At 45.6% G+C, this 26924-nt stretch overlaps 1 protein-coding gene across 1 annotated transcript; it reads right to left on the reverse strand.

Moving 5' to 3' along the window:
- Nucleotides 1-8608: 8608 nt before the first annotated feature.
- Nucleotides 8609-24764, reverse strand: LOC119463843 (dehydrodolichyl diphosphate synthase complex subunit DHDDS). Its single transcript, XM_037724661.2, has 4 exons — nucleotides 24334-24764; nucleotides 22476-22580; nucleotides 14997-15219; nucleotides 8609-8767 (listed from the first exon to the last, which is right to left on the reverse strand). Exons 1-4 carry the CDS (start codon nucleotides 24564-24566, stop codon nucleotides 8609-8611), a joined length of 720 nt encoding a protein of 239 aa, XP_037580589.2. The 5' UTR covers nucleotides 24567-24764.
- Nucleotides 24765-26924: the final 2160 nt, after the last annotated feature.

Consider the following 26924-nt stretch of genomic DNA (forward strand, 5'->3'; position numbering starts at 1 on the left):
GGAAGCAGTGGCTCCATAACATCGGGAGAAGGGATTTCGCCCCTTCTAAGCACGCCGTTCTTTGCGAGGTGAATGTTGCAGCTTTCCCCATATTTGTGGATGAAGTTGCATGGAGATTTTAATGCTCTTCGCATAGCCTGACTCTTCGTTCAGCTTAATACAGAGCACCAATAACTGTGCATATACTTTTTTTAAGTGACTCGGCTGAAATTTTTGTTGACTCTTCGAGTCGTGACAAAGCTTTTTGTGTTTTCGCGCGTGCGTTAGTTTTCAAATGTATGTAATTTGTGAGTTAATGCCTGTAACTCATATTTTGTAGTTGTGTGCGTGTGTGTGTGCGTGCTTGTGTATGTGCGTGCGTGTATGCGTGTATGTGTGTGTATGTGTGTGTGTGCGCGCATGTGTGTGTGCGTGTGATCCTTGCGTCTGATACTTGTGAAGCCAAGGAACTATTTTACTCTTATTGTGTGCTTATTGTATCTTTGCAAAGTTTCAATACTGCGAGCATTTTTTTCTTTATGTACTTTATGTTGCGAAGGCATGAACCGCAATATATAGGTAGATAAGTGGTATTATGTATTATGTATTATTCGCTCATGCTCATTAAGTACAAGCCACGCGCTTCTGATAATCTCCCTCAATTCTGATAAACTTGACATCTTGAAGTCTGTAAGTTAATTATCAAGTGCCAGTCTTAGCAGTTTTTGTGTAAGCAATCAGCCTTTTTTTTTTTTTTTTGAGAGAGAGAGACTTAGGTTACTCCCAGAGGTGATGGAATGTAATTTCTCGTCGTTTCATAGTGACGGAATACAGGCGCGTGTGTAAAGTCCTATGTTGGCTGTTTCGCAAACACAGCACGTATTTCGCACAGTGGCATTGGTACAAAGGCTTTTGGCCCACTCATTTTGGCGAATTCACTTTAAGTAAACTATCACATTTCTTCTTGGTTCCCTTCTCTGAGCCTTTTAAGAGCGAAGATTGTGAACCAAATTCTCGTTTATACTCTACGCTGCTTATATTGTATGCACCCAATACACCTCCGCGTTACGGACAACCCAAGTGGCGATGTAGAGGTAAACAGCTCAGCCACTGCTTGGTACTCATTTTTTCGGAGCACTTCCGCTTGTATTTATCGAAGCGTCCTAAAAAAAATGGCATGACGTTCTATCGGAAACGTACTTTCGTCATGACAGTTTCACAAGGGATAAATTCCCATACAACGCTTCAAAGGGCCGAATAAACAAGCGCGCGCATTGATTCTAATGCGGCTGCAGCGAGCCACTGGAGGGTTCAGCGCCGCGCCGGCCCGGTGAGGGGGAGAAATCCGAGGAGAATTGAGGAGGAAAGCGCGCGCGCGGGGGAGAGTGTCGCTACTTCCTAACATCAAGGGGCTTTACCAACGGCAAGAGCGGTGGCCGCGCGGCGACCGCGACGAGCCGAGTTGCTGGAGAATCGAGGGCCGTGGTGTGACGTCACAGTGCGGCCACGGCTCAAAGTGCGGCGACGGCGAAGAGGCGAAAACCTGACGTAATGTAGCTATCGCTACAAAAGTATACTACTTCTTTGAAGGCTCACTTTTTTTTAAGCGCTTCAGCTTCTCTTAAGCCACCATCCTTCTCGGCTCACCATTGCACGTTTTGCCTCGCACACACAGCACTCAACGCGTGGGGCGCCATGGGATCTTATCGTAATTGGACTTTATACGCAAAATCATGGCAGTTGCGACGATGACAGCAAAAATTCACCTTGCTAAGCGCAAGGTCGCGGGATCAAATCCCGGCCACGGCGGCCGCATTTCGTTGGGGGCGAGATGCAAAAATGTCCGTGTCCAGTGCATCGGGGGCACCTTATAAAGACCCGCTGGTGGTCGAAATTATCCGGAGACCCCGCTATGGTGTGCCTCATAATAAATCGTGGTTTTGGCACCTAAAACCCCAGAATTCAAAAACGTTTCGTGAAATAATCTTTCCTGTTATAATGCAGTACATTAAATAAGTCACGCATTATCGACTCCCAAGGTTGAAATACTTCGCATCGAATAGCCAACAGGTTTTGAAAAGCATGTGAAGAATGCAACAAAATGGGACGACTCATATAAAAAGTTTGGAAAGAGGCTTGTTGATGATGTGGTAATGTTTATGTGTTAACCGTACGTTTCCTTTTATTATTTAGTACCTTTAAAAACTTCGGTGCTTCTTCTGGAATAAAATTGGCTCATAGCTTCTTAACACCGAGAAATGTTCGCTGTTGAAATGAATTGTTTCAGAAACGTCAAAGAAGAACTTTGTGTTTGTGTTGCTGCTCAAACGAAAGAGCACTATCTTAAAGTATTTATTCATTCAGCTCCGTTATCCATGCGTAATGGTAGACCTTCGCGACGTCAAGAAATGTTTACCTCCGTTATTTCGAAATGCTCTGGATTAACAGTACAATATTTATAATAAACTTTGTATGTTTCAACACTGATTTATATTTCCTGTGCCTTGCGGGGCTCGTTGTTATGCGAAGTACTTTAAATTTACGCTTTCTTAGTCTCTTTCCCTCCACTCTGGTGTGCGTTTCAAACCGCTACCTACATGCTGTGAGCGCACTCCACATGTGCACATGGACGCCCGAGTGGACGCTTCCGCTCAATAAAAAAAAAAGCCGCAGTTTCCCCTGAGAGGCGAAGCATTGATAGCGGCAGCAAAGTATATCAGACAACTTACTTCAACCTCAAATTTTGCGCCCGCCGCTGATTAGTTACTTCCTATAGATAGGGCGCACGAACCGCGTATGCGCTCAGCCGCGCCACGCCGAGCCGCGACCGGGCTCGGGGAGCAGGCGCGCGCTCACCTGCCCCCCCTTGTCTGCGCGCGCTTGATTATGCGACCTGCAAAATTGGGCGCGTGGCAAGACGGTGCGCATCAAGCCAGCATTTTCACCACACCCTTGCGCACAAAGCATCTAGTGCGTGGGGCGCGATTATATCACATTTGGATTTATGCGGAACATCACAGCGACGTTGAGAAATTCACCTTCAGTGCCCAACACGCTAAAAACTCGGTTACCGCTTATCGCAAGACGCGCCTGCATGATTGGAACTTTCTCGAATGTTATCATTGATACTACCTGTGGTGCAATTTCTCGCCGAGCCTTGGCCCACTCACAGCGGGGGATGGGCCATGATTTGGATGGTATTAGGAAACTTCTGTTAATACTAAAATTGGTAAAATGTTCAGGAGGAACCGAATAAAAAATAACGAATAAAGACTTAAGAAAATCTCCCTGAAACAGCTCTAAATTCCTCCACGGTTGAGCAAACATCTTTGTGGCAGTTTCCAAGAGGGGAGCCTCCTAGAGAAAGGATATTTAGGCTAGAAAAATTTAAACCGAGTTGTGTAAACTTCGATTCCAAAATTTTTTTCCGTGAACAAAAAAACAATGGCGGCAGAATGGTGTCTCGTTCTTCTTCGTTGTGTGTATTTGCGCTTTCAAATAACCATGAATCTATACCAACTGGCCCAGTTATGCATTCTCCTGGAAATCTCTACGTACTGGAAGTTTCCGGTGACTAATTGAGCGGGATACTCCTCTCTCATTCCTTCTTTTATTGAGATGGCAATAGCTCGTGGCAATATGGACACTCTAGGGACATTTTAGGCGTTCTCGTCCCTGTCGGTTTCGGTGTTGCTGCGAGGTTTCGCACAAAGTCCGAGTGTGACACGATCGCGCCCCACGCGCCGTACACTGTGGGCTTGACAGTGAGAAGCGAAGGATGGTAGTTCGATGCGCAAAAAGTTTCAGTTATACTTTTGTGTTTCAATAATGCATGAAAAACAGCATTTCCTTCGAAAAAAAAGCAACTGGAACGCCAATGCATTTCCTCCGACACTTTGAAAATTAATTTCTCGAAACGCTGCAGTCTGAGAATTCGTTCTTGCAAGTGTACACGCCTATCAAACTCACCGGCTGCAATTCGAAGGTTGAGATATGCGCCGCAAAGTAATTAATTGAAAAGTGAATTAGCGTAATTATGTTCCTTATTCGATTATGCATTTTGATTTCTCGTAGAAGTAATGGCCGACTCATCGAGTAATATAGATCAAGGGTTGGAATTGTACTATATGCCACAGGCAATTCTTAAGAATTTGGTGCAGCTAAAAAAACACCCTATACATGCATAATAGCTTTGCAGAATAGTTATATTGGCGAACGAAAGCACACGTAAAAAAGATAATCACATAGCATATACTGGAACAGTAATGTAACGCCTGCTTTGAACAGGCATAGTTTCGTTTTATTTTGTGGGACGGGTCAAGAGATACAGCATTTCATTAACTGCTTCCCGAAAGTTTCGCTTCACCGAGGTTCCCAAATGTGTGTTGGATCTGCATTATTTTGTGGCACAGGAAACTTGTGGCAGAGCAGCGGCAGAGGAAACTCGTTTATAACCACCTGAAGCATTTTGTAAATGAAAATTGCTTTAATCTGATTAAAATGTACGAAGCGGTTCCAACACGATATTCACATGAAATTTGAAGCCATGCACATGCCGAACTTGCCCAGCTCCACTTTTTCCGCTTAACGTCAACTAGAATATCGGCTATCCCCGTTTGCTCTCTGATGCATACTGCTCTCTTCCTCTCTCTTAACGTTAGGCCTACCTTTTTTTCGTTCCGTCGCTCTTTGCGCGGTCCTTAACTTGTTCTCGAGCTTCTTTGTTAACCTCCAAGTTTCTGCCCCATATGTTAGCACCGGTAGAATGCAATGATTGTGCACTTTTATTTTCAACGACATTGGTAAGAGCCCAGTCTGGATTTCGCAATGCCTGCCGTATGCACTCCAACCCATTTTTATTCTTCTGTAAATTTCTTTCCCATGATCAGGGTGCCCTGTGAGTAATTGACCTAGATAAACGTACTCCTTTACAGACTGTAGAGGCTGACTGGCGATCCTGAATTCTTGTTCCCTTGCCAGGCTATTGTACATTATCTTTGTCTTCTGCATATTCATCTTCAACCCAATTCTTACACTTTCTCGGTTAAGGTGCTCAATCATTTGTTGTAATTCGTCCCCAGTGTTGCTGAATAGGACAATGTCCTCTGCAAACCGAAGGTTGCTGAGATATTCGCCGTTGATCCTCACTCCTAAGCCTTCCCAGTCTAAGAGCTTGAATACTTCTTCTAAGCATGCAGTGAATACACTGTATAAGAATTGGAAAGATTGTGTCTCCTTGCCTGACCCCTGTCTTGATAGCTATCTTTCTACTTTTCTTGTGGAGAACCAAGGTTGCTGTGCAATCCTTGTAGATATTTGCTAAGATAGTCTCGTATGCCTCCTGAACTCCTTGATTACGCAATGTATCTATGACTGCTGGTATCTCTACTGAATGAAATGCCTTTTCATAATATATGAAAGCCATATAGAGCGTTTATTGTACTCCGCAGATTTATCGATTACCTGATTGATGACATACATGTGATCCATCGTAGAATATTCCTTCATGAAGCCAGTGTGTCCTCTTAGTTGATTGAAGTATTTCCCTGATTGTATTGGAAATTACCTCGTTGAATATATTTTACACTGTACTGAAAGCACGCTAATGGGCCTATAATTTTTTTCCATTCTCTAACGTGTCCCTTCTTATGGATTAGTATAATGTTGGCATTCTTCCAGTTCTATGGTACACTTGAAGTCATAAGGCATTGGGTGTAAATGGCCGCAAGCTTTTCAAGCATGTCTCCTCTATCTTTTATTAAGTCGACTGTTATTTCATCTTCTTCAGCCGCTTTACCCCATTTCATGTCTTGCAAGGCCTTTCTAGTTTCACCGCTAGTTATAGAAGGAGCCTCTCTATCCTGTTCATCACTACTTCGAATGAAAGCAGCTTGGCTTCTCTGGGTACTGTCCAGGTCAGTGTAGAATTCTTCCGCTGCTTTTACTCTGTCATCGCAATTGCTGATGAGGTTACCCTGCTTATCTTTTAGTGCATACATCTTGCCTTGTCCTGTAATGCGTAGGGTAGACAACCGGTGGAGCATTAGAGTTACAGAATGGGTACCAAGAGAAGGGAAGCGCAGCCGAGGACGGCAGAGATGGGGTGATGAAGTTAGGAAATTTGCAGGCACTAGTTGGAATCAGCTAGCGCAAGACAGGGGTAATTGGAGATCACAGGGAGAGGCCTTCGTCCTGCTGTGGACATATATTCAGGCTGATAATTGGAGATCACAGGGAGAGGCCTTCGTCCTGCTGTGGACATATATTCAGGCTGATGATGATGACGATGACATGCCAAACCACATCTCCATAGTTTAATCACGTACCGTAAAAAAACATAAATGACATTTCAAATTCCACAAAGTAACATCACAATGCAGAACGCAGCATCGGCATGCACCCATAGGGTGTTACCTAGTAGTTCTTGTGCTTACGTAATCAGTGTTGGATTTTGTGCTAACAAGCTTGAGGAAACGGTCGCGCAGTCAACGCGCGTACGTGTAGAGCCTGCTTCCTAAACCTAAATATTGCACGAGGATGCGCACAACAAAAGAGGTGAATTTATCATTTTTGTGACCCCTCTGCTGACAATAAGATATGACTGGAAAAGGCATTGTGTTATTAGGCTTTCTCAGACCTAATAAAAGAAAGGCGAAATGTAGATCAGCTGACGTTGTACTGCAAGCAAAGAGATTAGGAAAGACTATCATGTGATCATCTTTTCTGACATTTCTGCGCGTTTCTTTTTGTTCTTGTTTTTTTTTTTATTTTTACCGTATTGGTCCAGTTCTCTGCTATGTTGAAGTTCGTAAAGTTTGCACGGCATTCAAGATTCTCGCACCCGAGTCAGATTACATTCGCACCATAGTTTCCGAAGTGCCTGGACTGCAGTTTCTTTCGTAATCTTTGCATTATTCCTCATTCATCCACTTACATTTGTGAAATACGCGTCCTCTGCTTAACCTCATTCGTGTTGGGCAGCAACGCAAAGGTGACCGTTGAGTTAAATGTCAGTAGAAAGCGCTTGCCAGCCGAACCTGTTGGTATGACGACACAGTACGGTTTGCGTGTAGAAAACAGAGTTGCCGAGTGGCAACTGCGGCTCTAGAATGAGTCGAGAATGATTTCACGTTTCCGAACACCGGGAATAGAATTCAATGGGCACATAAGTTTGTAACGCTTAATGTTGATAATACGCGTGACTATACATAAAAGCGGTAAATTTGCCAAGTAGACCAAACTATAGACTTTGGCCAATTTCATTACGGTTCACCATTTTCCCTGAATACCGGCTCTTTCAGTATCGCCCTCCAATTGACTGCCTTTGCCTTGGTAATTATAAACAACGCCCTGTTCTACACGTACTGCACCTTTAAAGAGCCGAATAACATTCTGCGTTACAAATTTTAAGTGTATTTAAACAGAGCAGTATTTAGCTATCAAGAATGATTCGATTTAGCCAAGCATGCTTGAGCTAAGAGATAAGGACGGAGGCCAAGAACGACTTCGCAAACGAAGTCGTTCTTGGTGATGAACGGTGATGTGGAACGCACGCCGTGTTTTTCTCGCACCCTTTCGAGTATCCAGACGGCGCAATAACTCGCGATCAGAGACGTGTGCTGAAAGAAAAAATAGTGCCTGATAATAAGCCCGTAAATGTGAAACAAACAAAAAAATGTTTGTATGGGAAAAATATCAACGCGTTTCGTTTTCATGTTTGTCACCGACGTGACAGAATTATATATAGTGCACGAATATTGGTACGTAATAATATTTTAACCTTGTTAAGACTTCAGAAAATATGTTTTGTGGTTGCTAGGTACGCAAGGGAAATTAGTCGCCTTTATGACGAAGTGCTCGGGGCCTCCGAAATCGTTATACAGGTCACGTGGTTGTAAAGGTTGTGCCTCGCACCGCTCACAACAGAACGGGCACGCATATACGAGTGTATTGAAAATCTAGAAGGCACAGCGCCTTAGCAACCGCCGTTGAGCGCGATTGGCTGAAACGCCGCCGGCGACGCTCGACGCCCTTTGCTACCTAACCTGACCTAACCTAAGCTACCTAACCAAACCTGACCAAAACTAAGCTACATAACTTAACCTGACCTGACCTGACCAAACCTATCGTGGGCGACACACAAAGACAACAATCCTCACGGCGTACATCAGAGCGACGCCGGCGGCTTTTCAGCCAATCGCGTTCAACCGCGGTTACTAAGGGGCTGTGACTTCTATATTTTCAATATACGCAGCCGGGACATAATTATTTCTTCGTACAGATCATTTCGTTGTACAGGCGTTCGTTGTGTATAGAGGAGCTCGACTATGGAGAAAACGTTTCATTTACTGGAATTAGAAGTGTGGAATGGCTAAGCTCAGCTCAGCCCCCCCCCCCCCCCCCCCCCGGAAGTGGGAGAAATCGATCTGCTACCATTCCGAGGAGTTAAGATGTATTATACTGGAACGTCCACTCTGCGGAATGGAGTTGGGAATGTAATGAAGGACCCTACTCCGCAACTCTGGTCGAAAATTGTCCGTGTTTTCCCATTGTATTCACTCTACTCCATCCGCGCTCGCGCTATTTGCCGTGTCATTGGCGCTACTACAGTAACGCCAGTGGAGTTTTATTAGCAGTGCACGTCTTTCCGGAGACCAGCGAGTCGTTCCATGTTGAGGATGTTAACAGCTTGCACGTGTCGAAGGAACGTTCGCTGCCGTACCACTTGCTCGGGATCCGATCGGCAGCTGCCGTAGGAAGCCATTCGACTGTGCCTCTCCTTTATGGCCTGAAATTGTGGGCAAAACGTAATGCATCAATAACAGCTACGAGAATTTTTTTAATTAAGGCTAATCTTTCGCCGACTCTTCCACCCACTTTGCGGGTGTGTGTTCCACTGGGTAATTTTTTTATGTCACTTGGCATTTGCTAATCCTTGACCGATACCCCCAAATAGGCGTGTACCACTTTGATACATAGGTCTTAATCGTATTTAGATATGTGTCGCACTTCTGTCTGCCCCTCGCACACCCCTCACCAATATTTGTTCTTCGATCTGCATCGTGCAGAGCCTTCGTTGTCATGGCTGCGGCAGCTAACAGCTACAGGCGATGAGGCCCGTGCGCGGGTCAGCCACTGTACTGCTTGCTGCTACCTCGCTTAACACAAACAAGCTTCGCGTCATTTAGAGTGCAGCATTGCGTTGGATCTGGATCTTTTTTAGGGGCGAAGCTCCTCAGGGTGTGGGTCTGTCCCTCCTCTGTAGTAGTAGTAGTCGTCGTCGCAGTAGGTAGCCACGTCTACTTTTATGAGAAAAAAAAATTCCGAGAGTTGTGGCCGTAGCGGAATCGAACCAGGGACCCCTCGCTTCTGAACGCGTGGCGCTAACCACTACGCCACGAAGCGCACATGAACAGACGCACCACGATGGCAATAAATACCCAACATTAACGAAAGACTGCGCGTTTCTAACGCGTTTGTGCTAGCGCGTTACGGCCCGTGCAAGAAGCTGGTGTAAGACGCTGTGGCCTCTCCGCCTTACCCCCGTATTCATAAACGCTGATGGCGTCGGCAAACGCGGTGCACGTTCCGGCATGTGTAAACGGCTGCGTAAGACGCTGTGGCCTCTTCCCCTTAGAGTACTGCACGTTTCTAACGCGTTTGTGCTAGCGTCCCCTTAAGCGGGAGATGATGCAATTATAATGAAGGGCGCTGTTATAAAATAGGAATGACGTCACATATGGCGCGTGTCATTGGTGGAAGTCAATCGTTCGATTTAGTGCGGCGAGACGGGGCGAATTACACGGAAGATTCACGGTTTACCGATCATTCCCTCCGGAGCTTCGCCCACTCATCATCATTCATCCCGTGGATATGCGGTGTTTTTTTTAATGCTCTCGCTTTTTTTTTAACACGAAAGTGTTTTATGCCGGGGTCCACCAAGACTTCACTGACGTATTTCCGTCAAGGAAATACGTCATAGAACATAATACAAAGAAAGAAACCAGAAGAAAAGTTCCACAAACATGCAAAATTTGGAAATCGAACCCACGACCTCTCGGTCCGCGACGATAGATCGCCGAGCGTTTAACCCATTGCGCCACAAACGCATTTGCAGAGAGCTACACAGACGCGCCTTATATATCTAACACTCCTCCGTGTACCCGCGCTCTTGCTCGGGGCGGTGCCGCCGCCTACGAGCAGAAAAGAGAAGTACTGCATTATGACACTAACGCGCACCGACAGTGAACGCTTCGGTGGTCTCAGCACTACGACGCCTCGATGCCAGCATTCGAAGGGACGCTGGCATCAAGAAGCACTACCAACGCCACCTAGGTGGCGTTGGTAGTGGCGTTCACCGTACTCAGCACAGCGGAGCGTGGCCTCCGCAATTAGCTCTGAAAATGTTTCTGAAGTTGATCGCGGAGGCTGCAATTACGACGCGCTGTACGCGCTGATTTGACTCGGTGACGATTCAGTTACGTGCTTTGTCTTGCGCGTCGTATTAGTGTGTCAGTTACGTGCTTCGTCTTTCGCGTTGTGCTAGCGTGTGCAGCGTAGTGCAGCTTCCATATGCACGACGGTTGCTCATGGTCATCGACGTTGGTAGTCGTGATGGAGGAGACGTGCCACCAGGCGTCAGCGTGGGTGCATCAACGCCTAAGGGCGCTTTAGCCACAAAACACCAATAGACATTATATATCAATGTGCAATAAACATTACACTGCTTCTGTGAAGACACGTTTCACTTTCGTGTTCTATACCGATTCCTATATAAGAGGGATCAACCACATTTTTTTTAAGCAAATGATGCGCTTGAAAGCGCAACTCTGTTGTAGTGACGATATTTAGGCAGAGTTCGTATTTTCATTAAATAACTCAATATAGGACAAGGCCGTTAACAAGCACAACTGTAGCGGCAGTACACCTGGGTATAGATACAAAAAAAAAACTGTTATGTGACGTGCTCGCCTCCTCTCCCGCCGCCAGAGCCGTCTCAGACGCCACAGGGGGAGAGGTGAGGGCTGTCCTTCCCGATGTGCTGCACCCCAGCATCTGAGCCTTCACCATAGAAAAGTTGCTTGGACCATGGAATAACGCATCACAACAGCGATAAGTTTTAAAGGATTTAATATTCTACTTTACTGAAAGTGACGTTGTACCTACGTATTAACAATTTGCATGTCCTCTTATGCCACTGTTGTGTCGCAGCATCCTTTGTGTGTTACAGATTGAGTACTGGACTGTTTTCTTTACTGTACTGACTGTTGTTTGTTAGGCATGCTTACGAAATGTGCTTCATTGCTGGACCGTTTGTTTGTTTTTCTATCATCTCCTGTTATCGCCCTTTGCTCAGTAGACAATCTATTGTTTGTAAGGAAACCGGCGATGCAACACTTGCCAACATTTCCAATGCCATCAGAATCAATCAGTCATTCAGACGCCCCACAACTCTCGTGCGACAACAGATGCGTTTCAAGAGAGCTATAACAGCTGGCGTTCAGCGATAAACGCGCCCCTCAACTCCATTGCGCGATACACTTTGAATCGGCGCCTTTGTATCCGCGGCGGTAGCCTGACCCCCGCCGATCACCACGAAAACGGGAGAAAACGTAAAAATAAAGCTGCATTCGCTTTCGATTCGGTGACACTGAACCTTAAATAGCGTTCTCGCTGAGCAGCTGTGTACGTACCGCACCGTGGAGCATACACTAATCGGAGCGGAAGGGACAACAAACGTCATGCTAAAGCTATCGAATGCTTTCGTTGAACCACGCCAACGCCGACGGCTTTCCGTCAGTCTCATGTCTTGCACCGCGTAGGTGGGATCGCTGCAACGGCGGAATTCCTCATCAAGGTCACCTCACGTGCTGCATCGCACCAGCACGTTACCGCCGCGCATTCTTAGAACGGAATCTGAAGCTGGAGCGCAACGCTCAAGATTGGTATCGCTTTCGATAGCCCATTGCCCGTCGGTCAAATCTGCCGATGTGTTGTTGTTGTTGTTGTTGTTGTTGTTGTTGTTGTTGTTGTTGTTGTTGTTGTTGTTGTTGTTGTTGTTGTTGTTGTTGTTGTTGTTGTTGTTGTTGTTGTTGTTGTTGTTGTTGTTGTTGTTGTTGTTCACCTCTGGGACACTGCAGAGGTGAGTTCCGCTACATTCATTCATTGGTTCATTCATACTGTAAGCCCTAAGTTGGGTTATTGCAGAGGTGGAAGGCATACAGCTCACTATAACTGCACTCAATATTCATGTCGGAGTGAATAACAATAACAGAAAAAAAAAGAACGTAGCGTACACATAACAGTTACGGCAACGTACGTAATTGTGGTCGTGGCAGATGGTCCGAGAATATAAAAATGTCACAGTTTCGCCCTAAGGTCGAAGCAATGAATGCGATAGCAACACAGCAATGTATACGATGTAAGGTGAGCGGCTTTGGTAGCAATATAAATTGTAGTAAACATGAGCTGATTAAGTAAGCAGGTGTGCTGCGGCGTAAGTAGACCGACATGAAGAGAGACTCGATGACCACGAGAAGGCGCGTGTGTAACGGTGGTGTTGATGAGAAGCGCTTACCGTGGGCAGCGCGTGCGAAGGGACACACCTGTAGTGTTGCACTGCCGATCTGGGCAGCATTGCATGTGTAGCGTGCGTTGGAAAATGTGGCCTGACTATTACTAACTGAATGAACAAGCGTGGTGTGAGCGCGCACAAACAAACATGAATAGATCACACTGAATGACTGCAGCCAACGACTGTCAAAACGCTGGCAGCGAGCGCATACGCCGCGCAGCGGGCGAAGGTACGTGCGGTCTATCCCTTCAACGGAAACTGAGCGGCGAATGCACGGCGCATAAAGGTCAGAGCCGTGTGGAGATAAGAGACTGTGCGGGCGAGCGAGCGACGAGCGCGGTTGTTGGCACAGTAGAAGTGTGCCCCCCCTCCCCCCCCCCCCCCGCGCTCCCTCCGGCGCTGGCTTCCCGCTTCCTTGCTTGCGCGTGGATGATTGAGTGCGTTCGCTCTCCGTGATAGCGCGCGTCCTCGCACGCTTCCGCTCGGGCATACGGCGCGTGGTGAAGATTTTATCTATAGGGAACCTCACGGCGACGACGACGGCGACGGCAGAAATCCGGTTGAAGTGTCCATATAATTGCTATCGCAATAAAAATTGGAGATAATATCCAGAAAAATATCTGTATGAGATGATCTAACCACTACACCTGGAAGCAGGCTCCTTTCTGCAAAGATTCTAGGAAAAAAGAACTATTCTTGAAACAGTCATCTTCAACTACAGGAGAGAGAATAAACATACTATTTCGGTGACGGGAACTGTGATTAGTACTAATTATGACGTAATTAGTGAGAATATATATGGGGTGTTTCAGCGAACACTTTCAAAATTTATTTAAGCTTGCCTGTGGCAGGTAGTCCAATTCTAGTTCATGAGCTGGTCTACTCGAAGAGGCACACATTACTTGCACAAGAAATTGAAATGCATAATCGAATGATTACCAAAAATTCACTAATTAAGTTTTTAACTAATTACCTAGTGGCACATATTGCAATTTACAAATTGTAGCCGTGGAGTTCGCAAGGCGGATCCACTTGCAATTAATTCTCAGGTTGAAATCAGTTTCGAGATATTAATTCCCGAACTTTGCGGGAAAAAATGCATTGACGTTTCAGTTAAGTTTGTGCTTCGATGCAGAAAGCGACGTTTTGTTAAGAAACTAACTGGAACGCCAATGCATTTCTCCGCAAAGTCCGGGAATTAATATCTCGAAACTGGTGTCATCCCTAGAATTAATTCCAAGTGGATCCGCCTTGCGAACTCCATGGCTACAATTTGTAAATTCAATATGGGCCATCAGGTAATTAGTTTAAAATTTAATTAGCAAATTTTTGTTAATTAGTCAATTATGCATTTCAATTTCTTGTGCAAGTAATGTCCGCCTCTTCGAGTAGACCAGCTCAATAACTAGAATTGGGCTATCTGCCACAGGCAACCTTTAAGAATTTTTGAATGTGTTCGCTGAAACACCCTGTATATATATCAAGAGAGAAAGCATGCTATTCACCACATGCTTAGATTAAGAGTATTCAAGCTATTAGAATGGGAAAGATTAGGAGTGAGGATCAACGGTGAATATCTCAACAACAGCAATTCTGGGCACGAATTGCCACCAACTATTGATGAATTAGTGTGTTTAATTTTTACTTGGTGGTGTATAACTAGAAATAAATGATTTTATCTTTCATGGTTTGTTCTATAGATCCCAGAGTGGGAACGTCAGCCAGTTTACACAAAACTGTGGGTGAATAACAATGACGGTGCATGTTAAATATAAACCGGAAAGCAAGTATCCGATTCCTGACTAGTTTTTACCCGTTAGTCTAAGCATTAAAGATCCCACAAAATTTTCGCCTAATCAATAATAGGCATGATTAAAATTTTATAGGTTAAGCATTTATTTCCGGTGTGGTACTTTTAGGTTACGTCGGAATAAACATGTGTTTGCAGTGTAATTCTTTATTGCTACGGTTAGTGCATGACAAGTGCTAAAGAAACACGTTGATGACCTTCGTTTAGTTATCTATAGCAGCAGTGTAGCCTGCGCGTCATCAAGCTACGATACCCTGAAAATATTCACCGGTAAATGGTACTACTTTGACTAATTCAGATAGTAGGAACGCGTTGTGGTCAAAGATGAAAAAGAAGAAAAAAAAGAAAGAAAACTTGGGCAGAACACATGCTGGAAGTTGGTCCATGTAAGCTGTCGCTTTCTTATCTCTAAGAATGGCGCATTAAACACACACACACAGGAGCCTATTTCACGCCAACTTGGGTCATTGAGAATGTGCCATTGGATATATGCCGTTCTTCAATGACAAAAATATCCTTCGAAATTTCTCCAGTGCTGGGCGAAATTTAAGCAGCATCATATGTCAGCACAGACAACCATGCCTGAATATAGTATATTCAGACACGCGGCAGGTAAAGAACACGCGTATATACCTGTATGGTCGGCCATTGCAGCTGGAAGTGAATCATGGCTCGTGCCCAGTTGAGGAATCCCAACGCGGGCCACGCCTTGGCATCCAGGTGGAAGTAGGCGTAGTTGCACTGCAGCACCGCGAAGTCGCTGAACCGCTGGTCGCCCGCCGACCGCACCAGTAGTTCGGCCTCGGGACATTCGGTCAGCGCCACGTACTCCTCCAGGAACTCGCTGGTCAGGTCCCTGTACCGAGTCAATAGGATAGAGCTCGACTGTGTCGCCACGCAGATTTCTCGGGAAGACATGGCAAAATTACTACGGGTGCCCCTTAGGCTTCAACTTAGCCGACTTGAAGGCGAAAGCCCGAGCGACCAAACTCGAACCGTGACTCAGCACTTCTTTTTGCTGAGTGATCGTCGCTCTGAACCGATAATTGGCAGTCATTTTTGCCAGTCATCCTTTATTGACCAAACTCGAACCGTGACTCAGCATATTTTTTCTCAGTCATCAGCATTCTGACACCAAAATTCAGTCATTTTTGCAAGTCATCATGTTTTTTTGCAAGTCCTATGATTCACAAAACTCAAACCATGACTTAAGATTTTTTTGCTGAGTCACTCTCACTTGGACCCTCAACTCACACATATACTTTTTACAAGTCAATCCCCTGCTCCACAACCCCTTGATTCACTCTTAATTCACAATTGATTCACTCTTGATTTACCCTATCACTCCTTGCTTCACCTTCATTAAATCTTAATTCACTCTCGTTTACGGCAACATTTAACCATGTGTTGTGGGAGTGTGAAGCCATCGGCTCCGGCTTCAGCGAGGATAGGTGGGCTGTACTTTTGGGCAGCCCCGCACTCAACGACCAAACCCTGGCCGTTCATACTGCCCGCGATCGGGCCGTCAAACTCGGCTTGGCGGTCGCTACATGGGACTAGCCGGGTGACACGGGGTCCCCCTGCGTCTTCTCTGGACCTAAATAAAGTTATTTCACTCACTCACTCACTCACTCACTCACTCACTCACTCACTCACTCACTCACTCACTCACTCACTCACTCACTCACTCACTCACTCACTCACTCACTCACTCACTCTCATCTATTCTATCTTAGCTCCCTCTCTCCCCTCATTACCTTTCATTTCACTCCTATCCCCCAACTAAACCCCTTTAATTCGCCATCGAGTGAATTAAAGGGGGTAGTTTGGTGATAGGGGTCAAACGAAAGACTTTTTATGATTATTTTAATAAATGTTAAAACAATAACAACACCATCAAGTCACTCCTAGTTCATCTCATTCACCTCTCTGTATACCCTTCAGTTCACTTGCTTTATCATTCTTCCACCCTGTTAGATACGGACATCCGTCAAGTTCTCTGAGCTCAACCACTCGCCGTCACCTGTCATTCCTGGTGCACAGGGGCGCGTCGACCGTGATATCGGTCTCGTCAAACCGGTTGATCATCCCCACCTCGTTTGTCGCGCGGGGAGCTCTTGTCTACCCCCCCCCCCCCCCCCCCCCTGCTGACGCTTCCCGAAAGTGCAGCGGGATGCCAGCACGGCTCCAGGTAGTTGACCCTAGTCCCGAGCACGGCCGGACTCGACGCTGATGGGGCTTCAGCCCCTCCCCCCCCCCCCCCCCCCCCCCCCCCCCGGAATTTTTTCGTGTTGGCATGCACCGCCGACCAAAACTACCACCGGCGCCGGGACTCATTCTGTATTTTGTCTGCAATGTCTTTTTCACGCTCGAGAAGACATTTCGGCACGAACATTGCGAACTCTGGCTGGATTTCGCAGCAACACCCTTGCACCTGGAGTCACATAACGCAGGGAGCCCCATCTGAGCACAAACTGTCAAGGGCTTTTCGATAGCGATCGGGCGCGCTGCGGCATCTCGAAGCCGCCGCGGAATCTACGGAGCGCACGGATTTTAATTCCGAGACTTTATGGGTATAAAGTTAAGGCAAGCTTTTGACGCGACTAGTGCACTGACATTTCCAAAGGCGTGCTTTAGATTTTCAATTCTGGAACTTTATGGATTTAAGGTTCTTATATACTTGGGCCAACATGCGCGCACTGGAGCCCTCGGGTCCAAGCCGTTGCAGAAATGTAAGCACGCGCTCGCAATCTTCCACGCACACGAAAATACTAAATATCACCGCGACTGTCAGCTGGCAGCTGGTAATTTTGGCCTACCATTTTCAGGAAGCGCACCCAATGTGATCAATCAGCTGGACCAGGGCAGGTATAGTAAAATAAGTAAAACAGAAGAAAGTTAACGGCCTATTATTGAGGCAGTTCTTTTTTGTGGGCGACAATGTCTAGCTGGCTCTCCGTAGCCATAAGGACAGTGGTCCTATTGATTTAAGTAAAGCCCCCGCTGAAAATACTGCTATTTTCAGAGCGCTTCTTCGCATGCGAGCTGATTGTGGAGATACATATCTGAAGAACCATTTGGAAATTTGCCCCAGTAATGCGTCGTATTTAAGCCCAGGTGTAAAAAATGAAATTATAGAAATTTGTGGTGAAATTACCAAAGAAAGCTCCTAGATGCAAAAGTAAACGCTACAGGCTGCTTCTCCATACTTGCTGACGAAACGACGGATATTGCTGGAATCGAACAGCTTACTGTTTGTGCAAGGTACCTGAACAAGGATGCCAACGACATCGAAGGAGTGTTTTTAGGTTTTAGCACCGGAATAGATGCCCTCTCTCATTGCGACTGCAGGTTATATGTAAATGTGTACAAACTGCTGCAGATTCTAGTCGTCCTTCAAGTGACCACTTCCAGCGCAGAGAGACTATTTTTTAACATGAGATTACTAAAAAACTACTTACGCTCTACAATGTCAGAGGAACGCATGGTTAGGCTCGCGCTTTTATACACCCACAGAGACGTCGACGTCAACGTGTCCGAAGTCATTGACCGCTTCGCTAAACTTCCGCGCCAAGTGAAGTTTGTCCGTTAGATAGCGAAGCAGCAAAAATCAATGCAAGTAAAAAGCTCTGTTCCATCAGGTCCATAAACTCGTAATTATAAAAACGTATGACTGTTCATTAGCTTTCAAAACCGCAGAAATTTTCGCTGTTTATTCTAATAGTTAGCATCATGATCATAATTATCACGCGAATACGAAAATTACGAGGACATCAATAACCAATTTTTACCGACCTCGCTCATTGAAAGCCCGGCCCACGCGGCGTTTCCCAACAAACACACTCGGATATTGGGTAGTTCAACTTGCCGCATCATCTGTGGCTTTCGTTTGGCCTTTTGATTCCTTTTTAGCTACCTGCTTTTACTTCTTTTTGAACCGAAACAATACCCTTCTTTAATTTTGGATGCAGAATATTTGTTGCCGCTCTGCAGGCAGTTAAATTACACATTTTCGTACTGATTTCCGCATTATTCCGCTATTATTTCACCCATATGGTGCGGTCGCGACCGCCGCACGGCCCAAGTATATATCACGATTTCTGCGATCATAGTTTTGTTTGTGCCTGGATCGTCTGTCTTTGTATGCGTAAAGTTCAGTATCTGTGACTGCGCAACATGTTTATTTGTCTTGTTTGACGCATTATATACAGTGATGTTTGCTTAAATACTTGGATTTATTGGAGACTTATACGTATATTTAAATATCTTGTTGCGAGCTTCTCTGTAACAGGCAGTGAATTTTGTTTCCAGTGACAATTTTTACCCCTTTATCGGGAATTGTATCTTCGCATTTGTATATTCCATTCTATCTTCAAATTTATAATGTATATTTTGCGGAACTCCTGCTTTTTATATGTACTCAGTTGTGACTATAATCTCGGTGTAATCACAATACACGACCGGTAACAGCTGCTCCTGCGCAATCTATCCCAACAAATGACAGCGTCATTGAGGTTTTTTCCTGGCCGTTGCATGCGTACAAAAATGTAAACAAGGTTCTTTAATGACAAACATTCATCAAAATATTTGTCCTCAACTTGTTCTTTTCATGGCCTTTACGTTTTCCATATCAGCTGCATGCACTGTCTTGCTGGTTTCGAACTGATATAGTTCTAAAGTTCGCGTGATATTTTTTTTACTTATTAAATAGACAAAAAAGCGCGGAAGAATTGATATCAGTTATTTCTGCCACTATTTTTGGGACATTCGGATATATTCTTTTATGAAAAATACATATTTTACTTGGCAGTGCATAGCGTTCAATAATTCGCTTGCAGCATCTAATATACAATGGCATTGGCAATGCGGTATTCATGTATTTGATCCCTCGACAAATTCTATAAGGAGGAGGCCGCGCTGCAACGGGAGCCCCCCCCCCCCCCCCCCCCCCCGAACAAAATTTCTGGCTACGCCACTGCTCTGTGCTAATCATGTAAATAACGTAAATAAACCTTCATTTCCCTAAGTTCACCTCAACGTCTCCCAACTCCCGCACCCAACTGCAAGATCCAATAACCCTTGATCGCGGTTTTGCGCGCATTATCACCTCTTATCCTAAAAGCTCATTCACACTAGGCCGACACGACTCCGATTTTGGTCTGCCGACTGTCGGCGACAGCAGTTTGCAGGACGGAAAACGCTGTGGCCAACGGTTTAAAGGAGGGAAAACGCTGTCGCCAACCGTCGTCAGACCAAGATCGGTGTCGTGTCGGCCAACCGTGACTAAGGCATCGCGATCGAAGACAGACTATTTTACCGAATCAATACTCGTACAGTCAGTTGACCAAACGGCACTCTTCCCATGTTATCGCTCGGATCAGCCGTCCGGGAGCGGTGCATGATAAGAGGAGAATAGAATAGAGCGGGGGAATCCTTGCATTACATACTAAGTGGTAAGCATCGAATTAGAGTTAAATTTTGGTGTTTGTCGTCCCGAATATGCACAGCATATTGACACAATGATGTGGGGCTTCCGCACCGCGGGACGGCGCGCCCGAAGGTCGGCGCCATGAAAGACGATGAAGCGCGTGAGCTGCACGCTCTTCTTCTGGCCCGCCATTAAAGAGAAGCGTCTGTTTTGCAAGACTCCGTCTTCAATCTCCAAGGGGCGTTCGCCGTGGCGCGGGCATGGCGCATTCAGTGAAAATCGACGGAGCCCAGTTCGGCGGTAAGGACACGCCCTGTAGAGGTGATCGCCTTCACCACAATGAAAACACAAGGGCCTCCGGTCTGCAATGTGTCATACGTCGCTCGTGCGGGATGGTCGTGCTTCAGCCGTGAATGGCGTGCGGCGAGGCCTGAAGTCGCCAGTTTCTTGTTCAACGGCGTGCACACCATGAAAGTCGGGGACGTCTCTTTCATCGTGATTAATGGGGACAACGAACTTCGCGCGGCTTCCGCATACGACATGCGAGGCTGTGGCTGCCGTACCTCTCAGGCTGTGGTGTCTCGTTTCGCTCTGGGAGTTGGACTGCCTGCCTGATTTCCTCCTGCACGACCTCAGCCAGAGCGAGTTGTGCTACCGATGCCGCAGCCACCTGCTGCTTTTGGAGCTCTTCTCAAACAACAAGCCTAATGAGCTCCCGCTAGCCGTCGGTGTAGTCAAGCGGTACAGCAAGAGGGTCACATGATAGGGTCGAGACGTCGCGGTTGTACTGCCTTGTTCGCTGCTGCGGTGCCTTTTCCATTGGTGTGGCTTCCGCGAGAAACTCTGCAACGGTCTTTGGTGGGTCGCGTACCAGCCCACCGAATAACTTTTGCTTGACACCGCACATCAAGTTCCATAACTTCTTTTCTTCCGGCATGGACGGATCCGCGCGTCCGAAAAGTCGGCACTATCTCGACAAACATTGCGACGCTTTCGTTCGGCCGCTATACCCTCGCCTGAATTGCATATTCAGCTCGCTCCTTGCGATCGAGGCTGGCATATGTGCTGATTAGCTGCCTTCGGAATTCGTCCCGTGTCGATAGGGTCCCCTCACTGTTCTTAAACCATGTCCGCGCATAGTCCTCGAGGGCAAAGTAGGCGTTGCGTAGCTTGCGCTCTGGAGTCCAGCCGTTGAATTCTGCGACAAGCTCAAAGTGATCGAGCCAGTCCTCAACATCCTCGAAGGTGTCCCCATGGAAGGATATCTGGGGATTCCCGACTGGTTGAGGACGACCTCGGTCGGTGCGGTTGAGGAAGAAGATGGAACGGATGTACTTATCCTTCTGACTCGGTTGGGTAGAGGCTCGTGCTCAGGTGGCAGTCGTTGAAGTCAACGGCTTGTCCGTACGTGAACAGGAGTCAGCTCGACCGAGCTTCGTACTGGACTTGTAGACGGGGTATGATCAGGGAGTGGTAGCATGTACCCCGCACCTCCACCAGAAAAAATGTACCGTAGATTGGAGGCGGAGTCTTGCAGAATAGACGCTTCTCTTTAGTGGCGGGCCAGAAGAAGAGCGTGCAGATTACGCGCTTCAGCGTCTTTCATGGCGCCGACCTTTGCGGGCGCCGTCCCGCGGTGTGGAAGCCCCACATCATTGTGTCATTTGTAGGATAGGTGTTGCAGAGGACTTCAAGGTAATTCTAACTACCTCGGATTGTTCAACGTACACTTAAATCTAATTGCACGAGTGCTTTTTTGCATTTCGTGGGCCATCGGAATGCGGCCCCCGCGTGGCCGGGTTCAAACCCACTGATCTCGTGCTCGGCAGCGCGACGCTATAGTCACTGACTTACCGCGGTGGGTGAACATGCATATCAGGTCTGGTGTGCACAGTTCAAAGAGTGTCCAATCACCGGTCTATGGGGAAACGCTTTTATGTAAGAGAAGTGTGGAGACTGTGGACCCAGAACATTGCGCACTCATCGTAAGAAGCCTACCGCTGAGAAAACGAAACGATGGACGCCTATACCTAAAGAAAGTGTGTCATTTCTTATTTTCATAGAAACACTTCCATCAATTGTAGGGCTCTTCCTAAGGAAGTGCAGAAACCGAACTCATAGGATACAATGCTTAGGTATGGCTGCAGGCCGCGAATGCAAACATGTGAATTGCGATGACCACAGTCTGTGTTCTGTCTTTCTCTCTCTCTCTCTAATTCATTATTATTATTATTATTATTATTATTATTATTATTATTATTATTATTGTTGTTGTTGTTGTTGTTGTTGTTGTTGTTGTTGTTGTTGTTGTTGTTGTTGTTGTTGTTGTTGTTGTTGTTGTTGTTGTTGTTGTTGTTGTTGTTGTTGTTGTTGTTGTTGTTGTTGTTGTTGTTGTTGTTGTTGTTGTTTTGAGTGCACGAGCGGCTATTTCCAGTGAAAAATAGACACTCACAGCGCTGCTGGCCAGTTGCGCCTGAAGGACCTGTGAATTGTTCAAGAAGTTTGAGACCGGAAAAAAAAACTGAGGACCCCCCCGTACAGAGGGAATAAATGACATTATGGCTAAGGTGCAACACTACCTGAGTGAGCTTCCATGAAGTAGCTTTTCAACGCAACTATATTCGTTCGTTACGCTACGACGATTCTTTTTCGAGCTCACCAATCAGGTATATATCCTCACTCACTCAGAGCGGATGACGCCTTCCTTGACGGCCTTGGCCAGATGTAGGGCCATCCTGGACATCTGGTGCGTGGTGTTGTAGGCAGCACAAGCCGTTTGCACCTTTAGGCTGAAATAGAGAAATAGAAAAAGAAATGCGATAATAGTCGAAGTAGGATTTATTTATTTATTTATTTATTTATTTATTTATTTATTTATTTATTTATTTATTTATTTATTTATTTATTTATTTATTTATTTATTTATTTATTTATTTATTTATTTCGAAACTGACCTTCAGGCCTTAGATATGTGTGGGTTGCCCTACAAGAAAACAAAGAAAAAAAAAGCGACGACGTGACTGTTTTTTGTGCATATATGTATCTATCTTGCTCACTTTATTCTGCAGTGTGTTTTATGTAATCTCGGTTGTTAGCTGTGTTTAGTGTGTCTATGGCAAATGACTTCAATTCTGGCTTTTACACTCCCGTTAGCTTTGTTCAATGGCCCCCTATATTCTCATTTATTTTTATTGTGCAGTAGTTATATCGGAAAATGAGTAACCGGCGCTGCTTAAAGGCGCCAACATCTACTAAATAGCGACAAATAAAAACAAAACCCAGCAAATAAGCATCACATTTAAAGAAATAACCAACTTGCTCAACTCAAACAAACATAATTTACTTGCTCAACTGACAGTACAAGCATAAGATAAGGTGAAAGAATCAATAATGGAAAATTTGTGCGATGGTCATCACAAGGAGAGGTTAAAAGCCAAAAACTGCATTACGGACAGTACAAATGGAGGAATATAGAGTCAGTAACTCACAATCTCATGTCATCGAGAGTAGGCGAGAAGGAAGAAACTGCAGCGCATTCAACGAAATGGATGGTCATGATCTTTAAAAAGTTATGTCCCGTGACGAAAAAAAAATTGTTGCTGAAGATGTTGTGTGAAACGAGAATTCAACGACTTCCTCCGAGTGATGCGATCTTGTTGGGCGTCCGTTAGATGCACTAATTTAAATATATTAGCAAAAAGAAAGACGTCGGCAGGCAGTGAAAGAACGTAGAACAGATGATAACTGCGCAAAAATCACGCTGACTAAAATTCCATGCACGCAGGAGGTTTGTGTACTTAAACGTCAACTTCCATTCGAAGTGTTTGTAATACCACTTGTGTTTCATTCTCAGAGTGCGTAGGGTCAATTTAATATTGTGATTCATTATTCTGAATCTTCGTTGTAAGCTTTAAGGTAATATACCCCACAAATATTCATTCCCGTATCTATTAGAGAGTTTTAGCGATTCTGCGAAGGTATCAATCACCGTTTACAGACATGCCAGAACATTGGAAAGAGAGAGATGTGACCAGCAACCCTGATGGTGCCATCTCGTGACGCTGACTTCAACTAGAGCACACAGATCAATAATTAGAACGACACATGATCTACATATCTGCTTGCGCACAGGCGCCGTCAGGAGCAATCATTATAGGGTGAGTGATTCGTCTTTGTTTTTCTTCCGTTTCTGCGGGAACTATGACGCAGCGGAAGAACATTTCCAAGCTTTCGTAATTGTTGAAGGTACTGTCACAAGATGGCTGTACCTGCTTTCTTGTTCACGTTATTGGTGTTCCAGTGTTCCGTAAACTGTATATACATAACGTACGCTCTGCTACTGCCAATCACTACCGATTAAGTCTTCTCCTGAACACTTCATGAACGTTTTCTACTGGTGATATTACGGCTGGACAACGCACGAAGTATCAACGGTACCGCAAATATAGGAATCGTTAAAACCAGTAGCTATTGGTTGTAAAAGAAAATGCCTTTTGGTGTGTCGCTAAACCTTGGTGGTTCAGGGACATCACGCGTACTCACCTCTTCTCGCGTGTGTTCGATGTGGCGATCACAGCACGGGCCATATTGGCGCGCAACTCCTCGGGCAGCCGCTCGAGGTCGCCGCAGGCGCCGGCCTGCATTCCCATCGAGCGGTACACGTCCCTAATGAAGTGGACAAGAGAACAAGTGCGATAACCGGGTTCAGACAAGACCATTCGATCTGACGTGTCCCACTGTTGTACAAACAACGGCGCGGGCGCGCAGGTGGACATAAAAGCAGGGATAACACGTTTAAGAAGGATTGTACACTATGGCACATTCTTAAAGCGACCTCCACTTCGCACCCCAACATCAATCGCGGCTGAGATGTGGCATGGAGGTCTGCGGACTACACTGAATCTACTCAAAGGAACTTGCCGAATATGTCACGTCGGTCATAACTATATACACATATCATGAAGGAATATTACAGTTATATCGAAACAGGTTGCTGCACTGGGCTAGTGGGTATTGGGTGTGCCTCATTGCTCGTTTCTCGCGCTGTTCCCACTACAAGCTACATTGATTTTACTAACAATTGGTTCTTTCCTATATTATTATATCTAATCAAACTGTTGGGTAATTCGTTCAAAAGCAACATAAAGATATGAGAGACGTTATTGTCAGCGAAGGGGGGAGTAGGAGGGTTGGGCTGTGGAATAATTTTGATTGCTCGGGGTTCCTTTCCTCGTAAATCTGAGTACGCACGAGTGTTCTTGCCGTCCTCTCCTATCGGAATACAGCAGACGCGGGAGGGAATCGAAACAGCGACCCCGTGCTCACCAGCATTAGGCCATAGTCAGTTAGTCAACGTGGCAGGTTTCCTTGAAAAATGGCCATTACTGCATTTACCACCGCAGCGGAGCCTGCGAATGTGATGAACGCTGCACTGGCACCCTCTACGGGATAACGTCACAATACACACACCTCGATCCTGGGTAGCAACACCGAAACTGGTTTTTAGAAAAGCGTACATTATTTCCGGCGCCCTAAGACTTGTCAGTATATTTCAAAGATACAGAGGTCGAGGTCAGTTATTTAACGCAGAAGAAATTAAATATCGCAATTGTCACCTCAGCGCTCCTTCAAGGCCTTGGTGGAAATGTGTGTTTGGAGGTGCTTTAGCGCAAACTGCAGTCCCAGCTCTCGTCATATCGCAGCCTACTATAGTAAAGATACATAAAAAACATTATGCAGACACATACTGGTAATTAGTTGTGATTTTCGCACAGCATAAACTTCATGCAAATTTCTTGATACTACATTACTTCATTACGTCCTATCTTGATATATTGGCCACACTAAGTCTTAAAAAATCACTGTTACCACTTCAGTATTTCATTTGTAATTTAGATTCGCCTTTAGATAGAGAGAAGAAGAAAGAATTTTCTTAGGAAAGATTTGCGTCATGTAATCTGCCTTCGGGGGACACATCACTTACATGTTGCAATGCGTTCCAAGCACAAACACCGTACAAATGTTGTGTCTGTTAATAGACAAAGAATATGACTATAGATGTTCTTTATCTAGCATTTTTGTATACATCTCATTAATCTTAGGGAGCCTTCCTAGTTGATAATTGGTGGTTTATTGGCATCCCCTTTGAAACGGGGCGGCGACAAATACTTCCTTTATGGTTCTCAGTGTGATGATTTCGTTAGGTACACATTGAAGTACATATTCAACACATGCATATCAGCCCTGCATAAACGTTAAAGGGTCACTAAAGGCAAATATTAAGTTAATCTAAAAGGATAGATTAGTGCTCAAGAACCTCTAAGGTGTAAGTATTACCGCGAATTGAGCGCCATGCATAGTAATCGAGAAATTGAGGTAAATGCAGGACACGCTTAGAGATTCCTCCGGAACATTCAAGTACTTGCCCGATGACGAAGGCACTCCTCATTTAAATTCTGTCACTAGTACTCAACCATTATTTATAAAAACATCAGTGTATTGCCTTATAAGACGAAAGAAAATGCTACTTGTCCCGTTCTATTTAATTTTAACAGCGGAGTTGTTTAAGCCGACCATCAGTCCGTGTGTCGCGAACAAAACCTCGCCGAGCGATGACGCCACCTGCGTTGCCTAGCAACATCGCCTAGCAACGGAGGGCCACCTACCTCCTCGCCCCGCCGATGATGATGGCGATGATCATTTATTGACATCCCCTTTGAAACGGGGCAGCGACAAATAGCCACCTAGCCTGCTTGATTTAATCAGGTATACTATACATGTTCTTTATCTAGCATTTGTGTATACATCTCATTATTCTTAGGGAGCCTCCCTAATTGACAACTGATGGTTTATTGGCATCCCTTTTGAAACGGGGCGGCAACAAATACTTCCTTTATGCTTCTCAGTGTGACGATTTCGTTAGGTACACATTGAAGTACACATTCAGCACATGCATATCAGCCTGGCGCCGATATTTAAAGCGAAACTTTCTTTGCCTCTTCTCCTGTCTTTCCGGGCGCTGCTGCTGCTGTTAACGTCTTGATCGCACGCGCCGCTGCAGGTTTCTCGCCACACCACCAGATAGCGCGCGCCTCCGCGCATCCCGGCCGGCACAACCGCGGCAGCGGCGTTTC

The sequence above is a fragment of the Dermacentor silvarum genome, chromosome 9, assembly GCF_013339745.2.
Source record: "Dermacentor silvarum isolate Dsil-2018 chromosome 9, BIME_Dsil_1.4, whole genome shotgun sequence".
Classification (NCBI taxonomy): Eukaryota; Metazoa; Arthropoda; class Arachnida; order Ixodida; family Ixodidae; genus Dermacentor; species Dermacentor silvarum.